The 22952-nt window shown below is 40.6% G+C and overlaps 1 protein-coding gene across 1 annotated transcript; it reads right to left on the bottom strand.

Moving 5' to 3' along the window:
- Positions 1 to 1507: 1507 nt before the first annotated feature.
- On the bottom strand, positions 1508 to 15464 carry HRH4 (histamine receptor H4). Its single transcript, XM_061399721.1, has 3 exons — positions 15087 to 15464; positions 6875 to 7038; positions 1508 to 2460 (listed from the first exon to the last, which is right to left on the bottom strand). The coding sequence occupies exons 1-3, from the start codon at positions 15337 to 15339 to the stop codon at positions 1660 to 1662; spliced, it is 1218 nt and encodes a 405-aa protein (XP_061255705.1). The 5' UTR covers positions 15340 to 15464; the 3' UTR covers positions 1508 to 1659.
- Positions 15465 to 22952: the final 7488 nt, after the last annotated feature.

The raw sequence follows: 22952 nt of genomic DNA on the forward strand, positions 1-22952 counted from the left end.
TTCATAGCACTTTCTCTTTTATAATGTAAGATGGTATGTCTTAGATGGACAGCATCTTGGATTGAATGAAATACAATACATATTACGTTTTCTGACTATAGAAAATACATATGACTATTTAGGCATGTTTCCTCTAAGGTTCAACTGGAAAAAGTTTTCATGGGGCCACTCCATTCAACGATCATTCAGACCTCCAGTAATGAGATGAAACCCACAACTACTGATTTACAAATGTTAAAACTAACAAGCTACAGCATTGTAAAAACTTATGTGTTTATAACGGTTTATTTCTCAAATTTTTCAATTATGATTGAATATTGAACATGTATTTCCTGTTTTGAAACTAATGTTAATGTGTAAGTGTATATAAAAAACCATGTGCATTTCTAAGCATTTATGATATACTTCAAAGATTTTCATATTTTAATGTTTTAGATGAATCAAAAGTTTAAAAGATCTAAGATTTGAAAATGACTAATCTGTATTATAAGAATTCTAAGAAACTGTAGAAGAAATACTGGTAAAATGTTACTGAAGAGATTAACTATGAAATCACAATGAAATGTTATGACAAAGACAGGTAAAGAACACTATAAAAAAATTAATAATGACAAAAAGAACAAAATGTCACCAGACTAATAAAATGCAACTCATCAGTTAGGTATAACCTACATTAACTGCATAGTAAAGGAATCACTCCAAGCACTGCAATATAAAATATTGAGCACATGAGTTAAAACATCAAAGACAGAAATATATTTGATTCATAATGATTGACACATACTAGTTCTGTGAATGTTATACGAGATACATCAGGTTTAATCTTATAGTCCTTTTGGATCTCTTAGTCTTTCTCATTCTTTCCTATTTTCTCATGGAGAAGTTTTAGCTGATGTGCAAATTAGGACAAGGGGGCAGGAAGGAAACGGGAAAGCCATCCTTTCAACCCATTACCTATCCCTCACCCTGTCATCCTATGATTGCCAGGGACTCCAAGATAACTTCATTGAGAACCTTCAAGAGCTGCAGTGACCTCCTCTTTCCCCCATCATCCCACACTTCCTTCTTTTCTTGGATCAGAATTGTAGAGTCTGGAAGTATATATGCCCTCTGCTCTTTCATCTGAGCACTCTCACCTCCTGTTCTGCCAACTCAAACCCTAATTCAACTGCCCAGTGACCATAACAGAGTTACCCACCCCCAGGACAAAGGGCTAAAGAGCTCTTTTTCCTACTGTATGCTTTAGGGAATGATCTTTAAATGTGATGAGTTTTCATCACTGTAAAATAAAAATGGAAATTCAGTTAAGACTGTAGCAACACTGAACATTTAGAAAGAAAACCAAAATTTTTGAATTTCACAATCAAAATTATCTTAAGATCTAAAAGACAAAGAAGAGGTGATGACTAAGAAAAATATAGTGCTTTTGTGGCTCTGAGTTTACAAAAATATTATTGTCAGTTTCTAATGATGCTGTTGTTATTCACCAGAATAATTTTCCACTGACTTGTAGGTTCCAGGCGTTTTTTATTTGTTTGTTTAAGTTTTCAAGTGTTACAATTTTATGGACTTTTTCAGTAGAGTGGAAATGGCAAGATGAAAGCCAGACTCATTTATGTGAGAGCAAGACTGAAATTTACATAAGCAAAATGATTATCTTTAAGAAGATGTTGACCGATTGTGTGATGATATGGACTGCTTTTTCACACGAAATAATTTCAAGAAGGCCTTCTGAAAACGCTTGTGACACAGGGGATACAAAAAAGGATTGACAAAGGAATTGAACCACTGAAGCCAAAATGTGAACTCGTACACAGGGTTTAAGAAATCTGAGAGTGTGCCATGACATGAATGAATAATTGTGAACAGAGAGTAGGGAGCCCAGCAAACAGCAAAAACACCCAAGAGAATGGCCAGTGACTTGGCTAGTTTCTTGCCTCTGCGCAGCTCAAGATGTTCCCTTTGGTGAAGAACTAGGGAATCCGAATGGGAGAGAGAGCTCGTTTTGGAAGCGGTTAAACTATTCACCTGGGTTCTTAAGGAAGAAAAGAGGCTGCTCTTCCTTCCTGATTTCTCAGAACGAAGGGATGCTGCTGATTCCTCCAGGTTGGAAAGAGATGGCCTCGAAAACAGTCCATTCCTGAATGAGCGTCCGCCGCTAATGGAAGGGGCAGAAATGAATCCAGAATGCCCCCTACTGAGATGACTGCGCTTCCATAGGCTCCAGTAAATATACATGTTGAAATAAGCCACTAGCAAGACTGGGATCAGGAATTCGAAGACTAACGTGAGGGCAAGGATATGCTTCTTTTTAAGGAATTCAGGTTTGCAATCCCCCCGCAATTCCTTCCTAACCTCTGAAACTAGTATTGGCCCATGCACTAAGAAGGCCGCCACCCAGACGGCCACCATCAGAGTCACAGTCTTCAAGGTCCCAGTATGTCGAGCTCTGTAAGACACCTAAAAGAAACCAAATAAATGATTTTTAATACAATGAGTACATGTTGATTGCACAAAGCATACTGTCAGCCCTCAGGAGTTTCCGTGATGTGCGCAGTGGAGCTGGTCACTGAATCTGGGTAACGTGATTGGGCCAGGGCAGAGGGTTTCGTTTTGGTGAACCCTGGGCCGAGATGTAGACTTTCTTAACAGTTTAAGGTTAAACGTCTGACGCTATGGAAAATGTCAAGGTTAATATCTAAAAGAAGAACACAGTTTTTCCTAGTCCACAGACACTAATCTGAACTGCTAACTGAGACCAATTGAACATGCTCACAGTGTTTTTAACCTGCCAGCTGGGTCGTGAGCAGCATTTTTAACAAATTGGGATAATCAATGTCAGAATGTATCACACATCATAAGGATGTGTATTGTTTGATGAAACTTTTGCTTTGGGAAAGCATTAATAAATATACATAAGAGAGAGAGAAATGTGCATACCGAATCACAGTGTAAAATGCATTTGTCACTGAAGTCACAGTAAAAAAAAGTTTGAAAGACAGAATCTATTCTGCAGTTTATGCTGAGCCTTCAAGGTGGGGTCAAAAAGGAAAGAACTCTTACCTTCCTCTCATAAGATGATGCACAAAAAGAAAGAGAGTTAAATCGGCTGTAGGAAGAGACTACAGTGTTACTGAGCAGAACCTAACATTTCTTTCTACAAACGAATCCACCCAGCAAAAATGGTACTGAAGCAACGGTGGCCAGCCACTTGGGGAGATGTGGCTGTGGTGAGTGCCACGGTCTTTTTTAGAAGTGAAGAATATTCTAAGCCCATTTGAGCACAGGGACAGGCTTCTATAAGGAAAGATGAGATTCTGTGGGGGAGCGTTGCTCTCAGATCCCAGGACCTTTGATAGATTCTCAAATCTTGAAGAGTATCTTCTATAAGAAATCTAAGATGCCAACTACCCATATGAGGGGTAACCATGTGACCCAAGACTTTTCTAAGGGGACTTGGAGCAGACAATCTCTCCAAACCCCTTTCAGATCAGTAAGATTTCTTCCAACCACGTTCCATGTTTCTCTGCTTATACTCGAGGAAAAGGAAATGATTTACCCATGACGTGGGGACACACTTCCCTTTTCACCATCTTTCAAGTACCATTTTCTCTGAGTTTTTAAGTCTTGTCCTGAAGTATGTTCTCATTTTTATTAAAAGGGTATAACAGTGCCAAGCACTGTCTTTCTTTAATGGCTTGTATGTGCTGAGGAGGGCTCACCAACGGGCTAGAGTAAAAGGAGGTTTGTTTAAATTTTTTAAGTTACTTTTTTTAAAAAAATCAAGGAAGTGGGTTTTTTTTTCTCTTTTTGTTACCCTTTTTCCAAATTACTGGTAATTCTGAGGCTAACCTAAAATGTATATGGTGCTAACCACAAGCTCCCATGTACAGTACATCTTTTTGCCTTCTGCTTCTCATACCACTAATTAATACTTGCACTTAAGTCTAATGATTATGAAGATAGTAACAATACCCAGATGGTCATAAAACTGCATTTGGTTTTTTAATTGCTTTGTTCAGCCTTCGTAATGATATGGTACAATACGCTGAAAAGTGATCTCTTTTCTGTTATGTATAAGGTCAAATGGGTAACAGACATGCAAGGGAATTGAGATGATGATGCCAATCTCTCCCCTCGTCTCTGAGTAGCATTTTAGACAGATGACAGTTCAAAATTGCTTGAATCCGGGCCCATGCCTCCCTGAAATTCATCCGTGGCCCACTTCTCACTTTTACAGAATATGTCCATTATTCATGATGTCTCCTCTTACCCTGCTTCCTCCCCGACTTCCATAAGACATCCAAACATTCTGTCAGTCAGGTTTCTTTTGTGAGGCAGAGCAGCCCCTGGAACGTGCTGGTGTTAATAATGAGATGGGATTGCAGGGCCATTCTAAGTGCTTGTCAGACATGGCCATTTGCACCGAGCCTTCCTTTCCCCCGTTATTGTCAGATTTCCATTTCTCAAGCCCCGCCTGTCACCCTGACCTGTTACATTGTCTTCTCGACTTTTAGCTACAGCAAGGGCTCTGTTCCCCATGATCACTTCCTATGAGCTCCTGTGGTCTTTGAAGGTTTCCTTCTGGCTTCCTACAGCTGTGTTGGAACTCAGCCAACAGAGGTGCTGGTGCTGCCTGAGCATCCCCACGAGCACTCACACACCGCTGCCTTTAGCACCTGTTACACTTGTCTCTGCCGTGTCCTAGGGACCCGGATCCAGCTGACCTGGCCCTCACCAAGTTTACAGCCCACATTGTCAAGGAATTTCTCAGGGCAAGACCAAGGAATAAACCCATCCACTTTTCTCTCTGGACATCACTCCTCAACTCTGTAATATCTAGGCCTTTTTTCTAACTGGGAAAGCCGCCCCTTTCCTTTACACAAACCTTAGGTTCACTCAAGAGCTTGAGCCTGCAGTGAATAAATGTCCCAGTGAACACTAACTAGGAACACTCAGTTGAGATTAAAAAGAAAACCCAGAAGGAAAGGAAATGTTAAAAGTACAAATGGGGAAGATAATTAACTAGAGCACTGCTTTTCAAACATTTTGACTGTAACCTAAAGTAAGAAATGCATTTTAAACCCTAATCAAGGATACTGACAGAAGTATTCATAAAACAGTTCTTAGCTTTATTATACACAGGGTATTCTGATTTACTCTAATTTGTAAGTTCTGTTCTACTTCTTTGCGTGTTTTTTCATTCTAAGAAAAAGTGACGTAACAGGCCACTGAACTGACTTCATGACTCAATAATGAGTTACTATCTGCAGTTTGAAAAATGTGAGATTACAGGCTTCTGGATTGCTAATCCGAATTGATCTGTACTCTCTCCAGAGTTCGTCCAGGACAAACTGCCGTGCACTCTGGTGCCAGTGACGTACTCAATGTCAAGTGTCTGGCTGTCCCACCACATCCCATTCTCTACTTCCTTGCCATATGGCAGCTCAGCTAGAGAACACACTTCCCGGCTTCCCGTACAATAAGGTAAGGCCATGTGACTACATTTCACCAGTGAAAGGTGAGTGGAAATGATTGTGTGACTCTGCACTACTTGGTTAAAAGAAAATCCTTTGCCCTGGACTTCTGCCTTCTGCTCTTCTTTTCTGAAACCTGAAGTGACAACAACTTGACTTTGAGCATGCCAAGGAGGTTAATGACTTAGGATGGGGGTCAGCAAACCACTGATCATGGAGCACGTGTGGCCCAGCAACTATTTGGATGATAAAGTTTTATTTGAGCAATTGCAACAGATACCATAAGTGCCTGCTCTAGAGAGTACAGAGCCTGGGTCCCTGGGTGGGCTCCTGGAGCAGAGCCTTCTAATCTTCCTGAACTGTTCTATGAGAAAAATTAACTTCTGCCTTACAGTCTGAGTCTCAGCATTTTGGAATCTCTTTGTAATGGCATTTTATCCTATCTTTATCCAATGCACCCTCCCAATCCTGTCTGCCTCCAAGATGCACAGCTCTCCCAGGACAGAGCTGTCCCTGGCCTCTCAATGCCTCCAGCACCACACTTAGTCCCTTTGTTTATGGATCCATTTCCACATTAGACTGTTATGCTCCTCAAAAAAAAAAAAAAGACTCTGCAGATTCAGTTCTGTATCCCAGTCCTTAATAAAATCCCTGTCACACAATCATTCCCCATACATTTAGGTCCCTGGGACTCAGGAGTGAAGGAAGTTTCCCATCAAGGTCTCAGACTCTTCAGATCACTGTCCCATTATTTCTGTGGCCTCCTCCCATCCCTCATCCTTACTAACATCAATCTTATTCTCTCCTTTGTTGCTGATAAATTTAGCTTGCTTAAGAACTGTCATGAACTAATTGATGAGACTATTCCAGATCTTGGTTAGTTCAGACTTGCTTGGCATGGGTCCTAAACTGGCACTGGTTAGTTCCACTGTTACAACCTGTGGCTTCCCTGCACACTGTTTTTTCCTTTGGTCATTCAAAATTAATTTCTTCATGACATTCAGAAGTCTGGGAGTCTTTCTACCTGCCCACCAAGTTCAATCCTGAAGAAAACATTCAGGTCTCAAGTTTTCTTAGGAGTTGAACAGATAAACCTCCTGTGAGATTCATGCATATCCAACCTACTACAGACTCAGTTTACCACTTCTTACACCTTGCCTTGGATTCTGTTGGATATTTTCCCATTTTCATTGGACGCAGGGGAGTGACTTAACCAAACACACAGGAAGTGTTCACTAACAGCCAATGAGAACTTAGTGCCAACAAAAGGGTAATCAGCCTTCTCTAAGGTTGGTCAATTAAACAAACAAACAAAAATTTTTGCTTAGGGACCCAAAATTTATAAAACTCACAAATATATAATCTTCTAAGCAGGATAAATTAATGTTTTGACTTACAGCATTGGAGACTGACTGATATCGATCAAAGCTGATGAGTACGATGTTATACACAGATGCTGTACACAAAAGATAGTCAGTAGTGAGCCAAAAGACACAAATGTTATTTTCAAACTCCCAGTTGAAGAGCTTGTGAGGGATGAATAAAGGAATGGAGATCATACCTGCATGGGTGGAAAAAAATGAAGATTAACAAATATAGCACATATCAATGAATACGAAGAGACGCAAACATGACACAATGAACTATCTGAAATGACCAAAAACTGCTTGATTATAATTTAGAAATTCATGGTATTTCATCAGCAAATTCAGGACTGATCTCCTACACGTTCTGTAAATACCATTTTAAAAATAGCTGTCACAAACATCATACCTTCAATGGCTCCTTGTTACTTTCCAAATTAAGTTCAGGTCCCAACATGTATTTCTAGCCATACACAGCATCCATCATCTTTTGTGTTCATGATCCGACCCAGACAGGATGGGCCGCCCTTCCCCTAAACACATCTCACATTGCCACATCTTTTTGCTTTTGCCAAGAACGTTCTTCTTGCTTGAAGATCTCTCTTTTACAGAGAAGTCTATTTAACTCCTTCTCATTCTTCACTTAGTGTAAAAAAAAAATGATATCTTTCTTATCATCTTTATTGGAACTTCCTAGGTAGAAGTGACCCTTTGCCACCTGCCCTCTCCTGGCACCTCAGTCATCTCTCCCTCTCTCGTGTACAGACACATCCTACTTTATAGCATTGTCACGTGTTAAGATTGGGACTGTGTTGAAAGTCAACCTTTGTATTTTTCACAACATCTAGAGTTGACTAATGGCTCACACATGTAACTCAAATAAATTAATAGCAGCTAATAGGTATTGTACAGTTACCATATGCCAGACACTGTCCTGTGTGCATTACATATATCATCTCATCTAACTGTCATAGAAACTCTGTAAGGCAGGGACAGTGTGAGAGGAAAAACCCTCTGCTACTCCTCCACTCCTGGCTCACTCCTCTTCACCCTTGTTATTATTCAGTCACTAAGTCATGTCTGACTCTTTGCAACCCCATGAACTGTAGTAAATCAGGCTCCTGTATCCTCCACTATCTCCCAGAGTTTGCTTAAATTCGTGTCCATTGAGTCAGTGATGCTATCTAGCTGTCTCATCCTCTGCTGCCCCCTTCTCCTTTGGCCTTCCATCTTCCCCAGCATCAGGGTCTTTTCAAAGAGTTGGCTGTTCACATCAGGTGGCCAAAGTATTGGAGCTTCGGCTTCAGCATCAGCCCTTCCAGTGAATATTCAGGGTTGATTTTCTTTAGTATTGAGTGGTTTGATCTTCTTGCGGTCCCAGAGACTCTCAAAAGTCTTCCCAACACCACAATTCAAAAGCATCAGTTCTTTGGCACTCAGTTCATGATCCAACATACATGACTCACATCCATGTATGGTCTCACATCCATACATGACTATCGGAAAAAACAGAGCTTTGACTGTATGGACCTTTGATGGCAGTGATATCTCTTCACCCTATCTGACCTCAAATTCACCACACCCACACCCACACCCACACCCACACTCTCAGATCCTTGCATAGGTATCCTGGTATGCAGCACACTTCCCTCTACGAAGCCTCCTTCTGTTTACTCAAATGAATCTTCCTCAGTGAGCCCTAACCCTGAAGTTTACACTATAACCTCTACCTCTAACATACTTCCTCCTCCCTATGTTTTTCTCAATAGCCAATGATCAACCTCTAAAATGTTGTGTAATTTTATTTATTTATTTATATTGTTTATTGTCTGTCTCACCACCCATGTTCCCAGAAAAAATACAAGCACCATGAGGGCAGGGATTTTTTTTTTTTTAACTGTATTTTCCCTGATATATCCCCAGCACCTAAAAGGGTGCCTGGTTCAAAATAAATTAGTATCAGATGAATGAATAGATAAAAATGGGGAAGTCTAGTTTCATTAAAAATTGCTGTCAATCCTGAATAGCCCCTTCTTTCAGAAGCCAGTTAAGAAGCTGCATCTTGTGGGAAGTGGGAGGGAGATTCAAGCGGAGGGAACATATGTATAACTATGACTGATTCATATTGATATATGGCAGAAAAGTGAAAGTGAAGTCACTCAGTCGTGTCCGACTCTTTGCTACCCCATGGACTGTAGCCTACCACACTCCTCCGTCCATGGGATTTTCCAGGCAAGAGTACTGGAGTGGGTTGCCATTTCCTTCTCCAGAGGATCTTCCTGACCCAGGGATCGAACCTGGGTCTTCAACACAATATTGTAAAGCAATTATCCTCCAATTAAAAATAAACTTAAAAAAAAAACAACTGCATCTTCCATGAGAAAATGACAGTCAAAAGGTAGAGGGGAAGCTGAAAGCCCTAGTGAATTCTTTGGACCAACAGAGTAATGTGTGGATAACAGTGATTGTATTGAGGGTATTATGGACTGAATGTGTCACCCTCCCCCAAAATTCACATGCTGAAGCCCGAATCCCCAGAGTGATAGGGCCTATAAGGAGGTAATTAAAGTTAAATTAGGTTGTAAGGGTAGAGCCCTAATCCAACAGGCTTAGTGTCCTTAGAAGAAGAAACACCAGGAAGCTCGCTTGCTCGCTGTCTCTCAAGGCTGGATGAGGATGAAGCAAGATGGCAGCCATCTACAGGCCAGGAGGAGAGCCCTCAGCAGGCCCCAAATCAGCTGGCACCTGGGATGTCCTAGCCTCCAGAGCTCTGAGAAAGTGAACTGCTATAAAGTCACTCAGACTGTGGTTATTCCGCTGGGGCAGCCCGAGCTGACTAACACAGAGGGTAGAGAAGAGTCAAGGTACCAGCGCACTTCACTCTTGTGCTTTGCTTTATTGCACTTCACGGATACTGCATTTATTAGGAATGGAAGGTTCATGGCAACCCTGCAGCGAGCAAAGTCTGTCAGCGGTATTTCTTCCAATAGCATTTGCTTCCTTTGTGTCTCTATGTGTCACATTTGCTACTCCTCACAATATTTTTATTTTTTTATTATTATATTTGTTGTGGTGATCTTTGACATTACTGTTTTAATTGTTTTGGTGCTCCATGAACTTTGCCCACATAATCCAGTGAACTTCATAAATGTTGTGTGTGTTCTGACTACTTCACCAGCCTGCGATTTCCTTGTCTCCTCGGGTTTCCCTATTCCATGAGACATAACAACATTGCAATTAAGCCGATTAATAACCCTAGAATGACCTGTAAGTATTCAAGTGAAAGGAAGAGCCAATGGATGTGGCAAATTTCAGTGTTGTCTCATTTTAGGAAATTGCCAAAGGCACCCCAGCTTTCAGCATCCACCACCCTGAGCAGTCAGCATCCATCAACATCATGGCAAGACCTTCCCATGAGCAAAAAGATTATGACTCTGTTAAGGCTTGGAAAATGGTTAGCATTTTTCACCATAGAATATTTTTAAATTAAGGTGTGTAAATTGTTTTTTTAGACATAATGTTATTGCACACTTAGTAGACTGCAGCTATACCTTTTACATGCACTGAGAAACCAAAAAATTCATGTGACTCCTATTTTGATTTTTGCTTTATTGCAGCAGTCTGGAACTGAACTCACAATACTTCTGAGTTATATTTGTACTAAAGATACACTTTGCCATCCTGAAAATGTGGTTCAGACTCTGTCATCAACAACAACCTTTTGCCCTTGAAGATCCTGTCTGGGTCATCCATCATGTGCTTATGTAGGCCATACATATCCACACAAATGTAGATATGAAAAAGGTACCCATAGATGGAAGCATTGGTCATGTGATAACAATTTTATAGGTATCACTATAGATATAAATATTTTTCTGGAGTAATATATAGGTGAGATATGTTAATGCACCTGATACTGGAATTTTTCCTCAATAAATCTTTCCTTTTCAACTAAATTCAGCCTAGGAAGCTGCTCAGGTAGCACAAATTTTAAGAAATTGCTTCTACAGGAGGCCAGTTCAAAAACCTGTGACAAGAGGCCATTCAGCCAGAAAGCCCACCGTACAGAGCACGCGACGCTTTGACCTGCACTGGCATCGCCGCGTGGATGTGAGCTCTGGGTCTCGTGACCCTAAATTTTAAGAACTTCCATCTTACAGCTACAGAAAGTCTCTCACAAGGCCCATCTTGGCCCATCACCCCCACCACCGTGAGGTCTTATAGTCTCAGAGCTAAAAAGACACACTTCGAGCATGGCAAAGGAGAAAGAAGAGCATTGACACAAAACTCAAATCTAGTTACGAAATGCTCTCGAAGACTCTGCCAAGCCCTGCGCTGTCATGGCAAATATTGCATTACATCAGTGGACCTCTGCATGAAGCTGGCAGGTGGCAGGGAAAATGTGAAGGATGAGACTGGCTGATTAAATGAGATTCTGGCCCGTGTCCAACTGCTCTCATCAGGAGCAAAGCCATTTCTTTTCCCATCCACCTGACGATAGAGGAGGACCACCAGGACTGCTGAATCATCACATCTGCAGGGGCATTTCTCAAAGAGGAACCACAGATTGTGATGCTCAAGACCACGATGGTGGGCCTGCCATGATGCTGACCCTGGGCCTTATACAGAGGCATTCTGTTCTTGTCTAGAACCATCTTCATTCAAAAGCTTCAGGCCTCAGTCTCTCTCCCTTGGATATATTTTTACCCCATCCCTTCTGACCATGAGGTATACAAGTCTTTACTTCCTTTGGAATAGTCAAAATACATCATCCATTTTAAATGTTGAGTATCATCTAAAAGTTGTACAGCTTTGTGAAGAAGGAGGGGGATACATATATTCATAATAAAATATTCTCTGTTCACATAAATATACTCGTGTATTTATCTGTGTGGGCTTCCCTGGTGGCTCAGAGGGTAAAGCATCTGCCTACAATGCAGGAGACCTGGGTTCGATCCCTGGGTCAGAAAGATCCCCTGGATAACGAAATGGCAACCCACTCCAGTACTCTTGCCTGGAAAATCCCATGGACGGAGAAGCCTGGTAGGCTACAGTCCACGGGGTCACAAAGGGTCGGACGCAACTGAGTGACTTCACTTTTACTTTATCTGTTTATGTGAGCATAAAGGGCTTCCCTGGTGGCTCGGCAGCAGGAGACTTGGGTTCGATTCCTGGGTCAGGAAGAACCCCTGGAGAAGAAAATGGAAACCTACTCCAGTATTCTTGCCTGGAAAAATCCCATGGAACAGAGGAGTCTAGCAGGCTACAGTCCACGGGGTCACAAAGGGTCAGACATGACTGAGTAACTGAGCACACACACCCATACTGCTGCTGCTGCTAAGTCACTTCAGTCATGTCCGACTGTGTGTGACCCTATAGGCAGAAGCCCACCAGGCTCCCCCGTCCCTGGGATTCTCCAGGCAAGAACACTGGAGTGGGTTGCCATTTCTTTCTCCAATGCATAAAAGTGAAAAGTGAAAAATGAAAGGGAAGTCAATCAGTCGTGTCCGACTCTTAGCTACCCCATAGACTGCAGCCTACCAGGCTCCTCCGTCCATGGGATTTGCCAGGCAAGAGTACTGGAGTGGGGTGCCACTGCCTTCTCCGACACAACCATGCACATGTGAGCAAAGAGAGTGATGTGGAAGGATCTATATCAAGTTGTTAGTGTTGATTACCTGGAGGGGCAGAACTGAGGAGAAAAACAAGACTGCTGCATGTTTTTAATGCTTCTATATTAGTTCTCCACTTTTTTCTGTGATCCTGTCATTTTTATACCTGGATTCCTGTCAATCTTTCCAACTAGAGGTTTCCTCCAAAACTTTTATCATTGCAATATCAGAAGCATAAACTGCTTTCCCAAATGCTCCCTATTTCTCTGAGGAATGTCATACTTCTCTTGTCCCCAGAACTCAATCTATAACACATCTTTCTCCTGCCTGACAACCCCACCCCCATTGCATCTCTGCCTCCTGAACTTATTTCCACTCTTACCCTCGTCGGCAAAGTAATGTCTCAGCTTTTTATTTAAAGCAGAAACATCACCTTGCCAACAAATTTCCATCTAGTCAAGGCTACGGTTTTTCCTGCAGTCATGTATGGATGTGAGAGTTGGACTATAAAGAAAACTGAGCGCCGAAGAATTGATGCTTTTGAACTGCGGTGTTGGAGAAAGCTCTTGTAAGTCCCTTAGACTACAAGGAGATCAAACCAGTCAATCCTAAAGGAAATCAACCCTGAATATTCATTGGAAGGACTGATGCTGAAACTCCAATACTTTGGCCACCTGATGGCAAGAACTAACTCCTGGGAGAAGACCCTGATGCTGGGAAAGACTGAAGGCAGGAGGAGAAGGGGACAACAGTGGATGAGATGGTTGGATGGTATCACTGACTCAATGTACATGTGTTTGAGCAAGCTCCAGGAGTTGGTGATGGACAGAAAAGCCTGGCATGCTGCACTCCATGGGGTTGCAAAGAGTTGGACATGACTAAGTGACTGAACTGACCCTCGCTCAGAGCCTCACTGCTGATTTCTGCCAAGGTCACTGCAGGATTCTCAGAAACCAAGCCACCCCCTGCTCTGGCTTCACCCACCTCCTACATCTCTTCTGATGCCTCTAATGTGAAGCTTCAACCCAGTCACTCAGTTAAATGTCACATTGCCTTCTGAATAAGCTCCAATCCAGACTCACACTAGTATTCAAAGGCCTTCATTGTATAGATTCCAACTATTTCATCTTCACCCTTTGCTGTTCTCATATAGCCCATTTGCACACAAGCCAGCCTGGAGCTCCCACTTAGGAAGGTATACGCAATGATTTTCTATCAGCATATCGCTGTTGATTCTTAGAATTCTCTGCCCTCCCCATCTCTGCCTATGGAAATTATTCCCATCCCCTTAAGTTCATTTTGGAGGCCACTACCCCCTAACAAAATGTGTTCCCCCACCCGCCGCCCTGCCTCTGAGTGCCTATAACACTTGGTAGCTCTTTGTGGGTTCTCACATCACTGTGTCCTGTTAGTCATTTCTGAACTTCTCTTAGCTACTGTACTATTTTGAAGGCTTAAAAAAGAAACAGACTAACCTAGTCCTGTCTATCTCTCATCATCATCTAATTGCACTTGGTACTTAACAGTACTTATACATGGTAGGTACTCTACTAACATTTGTGAACTTGGTTTGAGTTGACATTTGTCTACAGAGAAATCCAGAGTGAAAAGACTAACACAAGTTGAGCAATCACTACGTTCCAGGCACTAAACTTAATTGTTCTATTAGTTTTGCTTCATTTTAACATAACTGTAAGTGTTTATGTAGCTATACACAATAGCAAATTAACTAGGAGGTCCTATAAAACAATATCAGCAGTAGACACTTCTGCATATTTACTTATTATTACAAGGATATGCACTTCCCTGGTGGCTCAGCTTGTTAAGAATTCGCCTGCAATGTGGGAGGCCTGGGTTTAATCCCTGGGTTGGAAAGATCCCCTGGAGAAGGGAAAGGCTACCCACTCCAGTAATCTGGCCTGGAGAATTCCATGGACTGTACAGTCCATGGGGGTCACAAAAAGTTGGACACAACTGAGTGACTTTCACTATACACTCACTATTACAAGGATTGTGGAAAATGATCATCAGGCAGTAAGAAATTATGAAGTGTACATTTTCAAAGAAAGATTACTTTGATTTCTATGATCTTAGTTATTTAGCACTATGATACCATATCATACACAAAGTAGGTTAGTGTTGGGTGTACTTTATAACATGCTATGATGTATCATATCATAAAATAATATCAACTATACTATTTGACCTGAACATCCTATTTTCTGATTGTGCCAATTACCAGTACATGCATCATTTCCTATAACTTCAACACTGTGATATTAAAGAAACTATGCTTACTTAAAAAGGAATACTTATAAACCTAAACATGCAAGGAAAATAGCTCCAGAAACAAAAATAACTCTTAGATTAAAGCAATTCTGGACTTACTTTTATTCCATAAAAAGAAACTGTTTTTAGAGGAAAATTCCCCTATAAACCTTATTTACATATATATATATATATATATCTATCATTCCCATATAGTGCCATACAGCCTCCCCTGAATTTAAATCCTTAAACTTTTTATTTCTAATAGTACCCAATTTTATACAGTCCTTTGAAATAATAAAAGCTTGTTTTATGTTTTTAGAAATAAATTATAATAGAGAAAGATTATCTTAAATGTAACTTACCAACAAAGAAGTCTGAAATGGCCAAGTTAAGGAAAAAGTAATTACTTCGATGTCTAAGATTTTTGTCCACCACAAAAGCTAAAATGACCACAGCATTTCCTAGCATTATAGCAAAAGCTAGTAAGCTCATTAAAAATGCTAAAGCAATGTTTGAAAAAGAATATATGTCTTTACTAGCTGGCATCACAGCAGAAGAATTTGTGTCATTAGTAAATGGCATCACATGAGAAGAATTTATGCCATGAGTATACATGACATCAAACTTAATACAGCAAACTAAGCCAGCAAGACAATTCCGACAAGTGTCTTTCCAGTCGAATACCTAAAATATATAGTCTCCTACACATAACAACATTTTTTAAAAGTCTAATGCTGATCTCATAGTACTTCCTGATTCTTGATAAAAGCAAACTTGTGGTAACAGTTTCCTCTTAACTGATACTGAAGAAGTGTTTCCAAAGACAGTGAAAGGTTTTATCTTAAACATTTTGATGTAACTCATCTATTTCCCACTAATAGAGCAATATTATATAAAATATAGTTGATGCACTCTATAGGTAAGGAATTGGGCTCAAATGAGAAGATATAAATCCAGTTAAATGTCTCCTTCTGACCAAGATACAATATCAGGGGCTGAATTCACCATCGCAGCTGAAACAGTGAAAAAAAAAAGGACAAATACATGAAACCATAGTTTTTGAGGCACAGGACATCAGGCAATGAAGAATATCGATCCCTGAGAGAAGAGGAGAAAATGAGGAGAGCCCTGCAGTTGCCCCAGCTCATTGTCTTGAGAGATCTTCCAGGGCACAGAGCAGAGAAGGGTATCCAGGGGAAGCCCAGCAAATTCCCTGCGATAGGGAGGTTAAGCTGAGAGTTGGGCAGTACCAGACAGAACTCTGTGCTGGGGAGCTGCAGAGGGCCCTCCTCAAGCATTCACCAGGATACTGACTAGCACAGTGTGTGGGGAAATGTTCTCAGACAGGAAGAAGAACCACTCAAAAAGATTAAAAACACCCAGGGGTCACAGGGAGCCAGTTACAAACTTTGTTCCCACCAGTTACACACGAAATCTCAATTCATGAGGCATTGAGTAATATTACATATTTAGAAAGCTCTTGCCTCAGTAGTCAGAAATAGGTAGCCCCTTACTGAATACTGCTAGGATCCTGCCTCACAAATCTTAAAAGCAAAACCTAAGAGGATCAAACTAGTTCCAAGTGACTTAACAGCAGCTCAAGAGTATTTGTAGAACATAAAAATATCCAGTCCCCAACAAGGTGAAATTTATACCATCTGAAATCCAATTGAGAATAATCAAACGTTCCAAGAAGCAGGCAAATAACACCCATAATGCAGAGAAAAATGAATCACTGAAACCCATAATGGACACAAATACAAAGACATTAAAGCAGTTATTCTAGCTGTATTACATATTTTTAAACAGATATATACAGATACAATTTAAAAAAAAAAAACAGGATGGCAGAGTAGAAGGATATGCACTCATCTTCTCCTGTGAAATCTCCAAAATTGCAACTAAGCTCTGAACAACCATCAACAGGAGAATGTTGGATCCCACCAAAAAAAGATATCCCACTTTCAAGGGCAAAGGAGAAGCCCCAACCAGACAGTAGGAGGGGCGAAATCACATTTAGAATCAAACCCCATAGAGATCTCGTCAAGAAAATTAGAGATACCAAGGGAACGTTTCATGCAAAGATGGGTACAATAAAGAACAGAAATGCCATGGACCTAACAGAAGCAGAAGATATTAAGAAGAGGTGGCAAGAATACACAAAGAACTGTACAAAAAAGATCTTTGTGACCCAGATAACCACAATGGTGTGATCACTCACCTAGAGCCAAACATCCTGGAGTGTGAAGTCAAGTGGGCCTTAGGAAACATCACTAAGAACAAAGCTAGTGGAGGTGACAGAATTCCAGTTGAGCTATTTCAAATCTTAAAAGATGATGCTGTGAAAGGGCTGCACTTAAAATGCCAGCAAACTTGGCAAACTCAGCAGCGGCCACAGGATTATAAAAGGTCAGTTTTCATTCCAATCCCAAAGAAAGGCAATGTCAAAGAATGTTCAAACTACCACAGAATTACACTCATCTCACACACTAGCAAAGTAATGCTGAAAATTCTCTAAGCCAGGCTTCAATAGTACATGAACCAAGAACTTCCAGTTGTTCAAACTGGATTTAGAAAAGGCAGAGCAATCAGAGATCAAATTGCCAACATCCACTAGATCATAGAAAAAGCAAGAGAATTCCAGAAAAACATCTATTTCTGCTTCATTGACTATGCTAAAGCTTTTGACTGTGTGGGTCACAACAAACTGTGGAAAATTCTTCAAGAGATGGGAATACCAGACCACCTTATTTGCCTCCAGAGAAATCTGTATGAAGGTCAAGAAGCAACAGTTAGAACCAGATGTGGAACAACAGACTGGTTCCAAACTGGGAAAGGAGTCCGTCAAGGCTGTATATTGTCACCCTGCTTATTTAACTTCTATGCAGAGTACATCATGCAAAATGCCAGGCTAGATGAAGCACAAGCTGGAATCAAGATTGCTGGGAGAAATATCAATAACCTCAGATATGCAGATGATACCACCCCTATGGCAGAAAGTGAAGAGGAATTAAAGAGCCTCTTGATGAAAGTGAAAGAGGAGAGTGAAAAAGCTGGCTTAAAATTCAACACTGAGAAAACTAAGATCATGACATCTGGTCCCATCACTTCATGGCAAAGAGATGGGGAAAGAATGGAAACAGTGACAGACTTTATTTTCTTGGCCTCCAGAATTACTGCAGATAGTGACTGCAGCCATGAAATTAAAAGATGCTTGCTCCTTGGAAGAAAAGCTATGAACAATGTAGACAGCATATTAAAAAGCAGAGACATTACTTTGCCAACAAAGGTCCATATAGTCAAAGCTATGGTTTTTCCAGTAGTCATGTATGGATGTGAGAGTTGGACTATAGAGAAAGCTAAGTGCCAAAGAGTTGATGCTTTTGAACTGTGGTGTTGGAGAAGACTCTTGAGAGTCATTTGGACTGCAAGGAGATCAAACCAGTTCATCCTATAGGAAATCAACCCTGAATATTCATTGGGAGGACTGATGCTGAAACTCCAATACTTTGGACATCTGATGCGAGGAGCTGACTCATTGGAAAAGACCCTGATGTTGGGAAAGATTGAAGGCAGGAGGAGAAGGGGGCAACAGAGGATGAGATGGTTGGATGGCATCATTGACTCAGTGGACATGAGTTTGAGCAAGCTCTGGGAGTTGGTGATAGATAGGGAAGTCTGGTGTGCTGCAGTCCATGGGTTCATAAAGAGTCGGACATGACTGAGTGACTGAACTGATAACAGATATAAAGGGATTCCCTGGTAGCTCACCTGGAAAGAATCTGCAAAGCAGGAGACCCTGGTTCAATTCCTGGGTTGGGAAGGTTCCCTGGAAGAGGGCATGGCAACCCACTCCAGTATTCTTGCCTGGAGAATCCCCATGGACAGAGGAGTCTGGTGGGCTACAGTCCATGGGGTTGCAATAAGTCAGACACAACTGAGTGACTAAACACATAGATAAAAAAGATATTTTTAAAAGACCCAAATTAAACGTCTAGAAATGAAAACTAAAATGTATGAACTAAAAATACATTAGAAAAGATTAATGACAGATCAGAAATTGTGGAAGAAAGGATCGTGAACAGGAACACAGAGCAATATAAACTACTCAAAGTGAAAATTGGACATAAAGGAGAATTTTTTTAATTTAACAGAGCTTTACTACACTGTAGAACAACTTCAAGTGACTTAATATATACCTACAGAAGTCCCTGCAGGAAGGTAGAGAGGAGGGAACATAAGGGGAAAAACTGCGGAAATCATGGCCAAAAGCTTTCATCATTTGATGAAAACTATAAGCCAAGAAGTACAGTGAAGTTTAAACACAAGAAACTTGGTGAAAACTGCACAAAGCACATCAAATCAAACCCTTAAAAACCGGTGTTTTAAGAAAAAGTCTTAAGAGCAGCCAGAGGAGGAAAATTGCATACAAAATTTAAAAATATATGGATGGCAGCAGATTTCTCATCAGAAACAATGCAAGCAAGAAGATATTAGCCAACATCTTTCAAGGGCTGAAAAAAAAAACATCAACTTAGAATTCTGTACCTAATAAAAATAACTTTCAAAAAAAAAGTTGAAATAAAGAATTTTTCGGATGTATAAAAGCTGAAAGGATTCACCATCAGGAAACTAGCACTGCAAGAAATGTGAAAGGAAGTTCTTCAGGCAGAGGAAAGTAGATCCAAATGGAAATAGGAATCTATACAAAGGAATGAAGAACAACAGAAATGGAAGTTTTCTTGCTTGTTTCCTCTAAATAGAAGTAAGTTGCTAAGGGCTAAGGCTGCATTTTGTTTCATTTTGTCTTATTATTTTTTTGTCTAAGTATGATATATACAACAGAAGTACATAAATCACAACCGTATAAAGTACACACATCATAGATGTGTAACTGATTAATTTTTACAAATCGAACATACCCCTGGAACTACTACCTCGGGCAGGAAATAAAACACCTTGGGAACTTCTCTGGTGGTTGAGCCTGGGTGGTGCAGTGGTTGAGACTACACGCTTCCAATGCAGGGAGCTTGGATTCCATCCCTGGTTAGGGAACAAAGATCCCACATGGCATGACCTAAATAAATAAAGGAGAAATTTTTTTAAAAAGAAACAGTTCAGGTCAGGTCAGTTCAGTCACTCAGTCGTGTCCGACTCTTTGCGACCCCATGAATCGGAGCACTCCAGACCTCCCTGTCCATCACCAACTCCCGGAGTTCACTCAAATTCATGTCCATCGAGTTGGTGATAACATCCAGCCATCTCATCCTCTGTCGTCCCCTTCTCCTGCCCCCAATCCCTCCCAGCATCAGAGTCTTTTCCAATGAGTCAACTCTTCGCATGAGGTGGTCAAAGTATTGGAGTTAAGCACCTCAAAAATTCCCTTACCTAGTCAGTCAACCCTTGTGGGTAAAACTGTCCTGACATTTATAATCATAAATTAATTATGCCCATTTTTGTATTTTATAAATGAAACTATATGTTCAAATTTTACACTAAAATACTTCATATATCCTATATGACATGTTAAAGTATAAAGAAATTTGTATTAATATATTCTACCCCACTATAATATGTTAATTTCATTTGCAGTGCTTCTAAATTTACTAAAGTGAAGAACTGGCTACATTTCCCTTTTCTTATAATTTCAACGGAAGGGAAAAAAAGAACTTTTTCCCCCCCTTGGTAACCATAAGCTGAGCCTGGAGCTTCCTTATTGGACAATTCTACTTCATATGTACTCATTAGGTAACCGCTTCAAAAACCAAGAGTATGATCTGGGTAATAAAAAAGGATATATACTTCAGAATCTACATGTGTTTTGAATATATATAGTTTTCCAAAGGAAAAAGACTGATGAAGGAAGAAGCAAACTGGTTCTTCCCATTCCTCTTACCTCACACTTGGTAGAAACTTAGAATGAATTTAGCCTTCCAGTGACATCTCTTGATATCAAGGTCCTCCATTCACTGCCCATGCAGGCAACAATAAGGAAAATAATATCACATACCATTGACTTATTTTACTTATCCATCCAAAAGTAGTAGGTTAATAGAGGGGATTCTCTGGTGCCTCCAAAGGTGAAGAATCCACCTGCAATGAAGGAGACCCAGGTTCGATCCTTGGGTTGGGAAGATCCCCTGGAGAAGGGACTGGCTGCCCACTCCAGTATTCTTGCCTGAAGAATCCCATGGACAGGGGAACCCAGCAGGCTACAGTCCATGGGGTCTCACAGAATGAGACACGACTGAAGGACTAAGCACAGGTTAATAGAAAATTGGCATGGATAACAAACACACTTACTTAAGAAGATGGCCATGACAAAGAACCAGAGGACTGATATACAAACCTCCAGCACTGTGTTTTGCAACATAAGGTGAGGGGAATTAAAAATAGGCTTCTGTGAGATAGATGATTACACTTTTGTGGTGAAATTAGGGAGAAAGGGTTTATCTTTTACAGGAATTTACAAACAAGTCCTCCCTATTTCATCAAAATTTTCTTTCTCAGCGCTGGTTAATCCCTAAAACTAGAGCTACCATTAAGAATCCCAAGAGTTGGATGCTACTGAAGCAACTTGGTATGCACTGATTGTTGATTTAGTGTTATGTTTAATTTCTTCTGTATAGCAATGTGACTGTTATACACGGATACAGATATATACAGATATATATACAGATACAAAAAGATACAGATATATACAAATATATATATATATATAAAGTTATATCTTTTTCATATTCTTTTCCATTATGGTTTATCACAGAGTATTGAATGTAGTTCGCTATGCTCTACTGTAGGACCTTATTGTTTAGGATTATCACATCTTGGGCCAGCCATATAGATCAACCCAGTGACTTAACCAGAGGGACCTTCCTTAGGGAGAAATGTTTGGATCAAAGTAATGATAAGTGGAAGAAAATTGAAATTATTGCTAAGGGGAAGTTAGCTAATCAATAGGTGTTACAAAAGGCAAAGTCTAATAAATTTTGGTGCCTTAAGAGAAGCATAGAGCAAGAGAATATTATTCTCTTAGTTTTAACTCAGATTCCCTTTGGGTGAAGGACTCATTTATCAAAATCTTCTCTTTTGAATAATCAAGAAGTAAGCAGAATAGCCAACCCAGTGAACATACATATATACACTTGTGAGAGTGGTCTGTGTCCCCATGATGGATGAACGAAAGGTCTGACGGTAACCGTATGAACAATACGAAGGTGGCTATGCCTTTTGGTTCCTGTTTCATAGGATAGAGCTATTATGGAAGACCTGAGTTAGGAAGAAAATAAAGGGAATATGTATCCACACTGATGAACTATAATCTAGATGAACAATTGCATGCCCATTAATTTTGATGGTGAAGATTTAAGGAATATGAGAATAGAAGTTCATCTTCTGGAATACAGGAGTAGAAGTTCATCTCCTAAATGTTCCATCTGTCAAAGCATTGTGTGTGAAAATAGCTTCTTGCCCAGCACTGTGGGTGAAAAGCCATGAAGAGGCAGAGGAACAATGGAGACACTTGGGTCACTGAGAAAGGAAAAGAGTTTAGTACCACTTGGTAGGCCCACCCTCCTGAGAATGAAAAGCCTGAAAGTCTGTGTGGATGGCTGTGGGAAGCTCTATGTCATATCCAAACCAAAGTCCATTTAGCAGTCACAAGTACTTGCAGTATCTTATAGCCTAAGGGGAGGGGGGTCAATGTGATCAGGTGCCAGGTGTATTTCCTAATCTTAAGAAAACTTTTCCTCAGCCGTGTCCAACTCCTTGCGACCCTTTGGGCTGTAGCCCACCAGGTTCCTCTGTCCATGGGATTTTTCAGGCAAGAATATTGGAGCGGGTTGCCATTTCCTCCTCCAGGAAATCTTCCTCACCCAGGGATCGAACCCAAGTCCCTATGTCTCCTGCATTGCAGGCAGATTCTTTACTGCTGAGCCATCAGGGAAGCCCTAATTGTGAGAAGCTAATACTCTAAATGTCAACAGTAGGTCTGGTGGATCAAACAGCTTTTGCCTGCTTGAAAAAAGAGAATCTTAGGAGAATTAGGAGCTAGTCTAGGAGTAATTGATGAAGAGGGATTCACTTTTAATAAGGAAAGATATTTTGAAGGGAAAAAAAAAAAGACTTCTGGAATAAATGGGGAACCTCCAAGGCATTTTCCTCCAGGAGGAAAGATAAGGATGGCAACTGGATGGTAACACAGCACTGGGAAAATGGGCTTTTCAACC

This window comes from Bos javanicus, chromosome 24 (genome assembly GCF_032452875.1).
Source record: "Bos javanicus breed banteng chromosome 24, ARS-OSU_banteng_1.0, whole genome shotgun sequence".
NCBI classification, from domain to species: Eukaryota; Metazoa; Chordata; class Mammalia; order Artiodactyla; family Bovidae; genus Bos; species Bos javanicus.

Excerpts from the sequence above, each read along its gene's own strand:
- HRH4 (XM_061399721.1), bottom strand. The coding sequence starts at position 15,339 with ATGTATACTCATGGCATAAATTCTTCTCATGTGATGCCATTTACTAAT. Across the intron at positions 7,039-15,086 it reads CATTTCAGACTTCTTTGTTG|GTATGATCTCCATTCCTTTA; the intron begins GTAAGTTACATT and ends CCACCCATGCAG. Across the intron at positions 2,461-6,874 it reads ATCAGTCAGTCTCCAATGCT|GTGTCTTACAGAGCTCGACA; the intron begins GTAAGTCAAAAC and ends GGTTTCTTTTAG.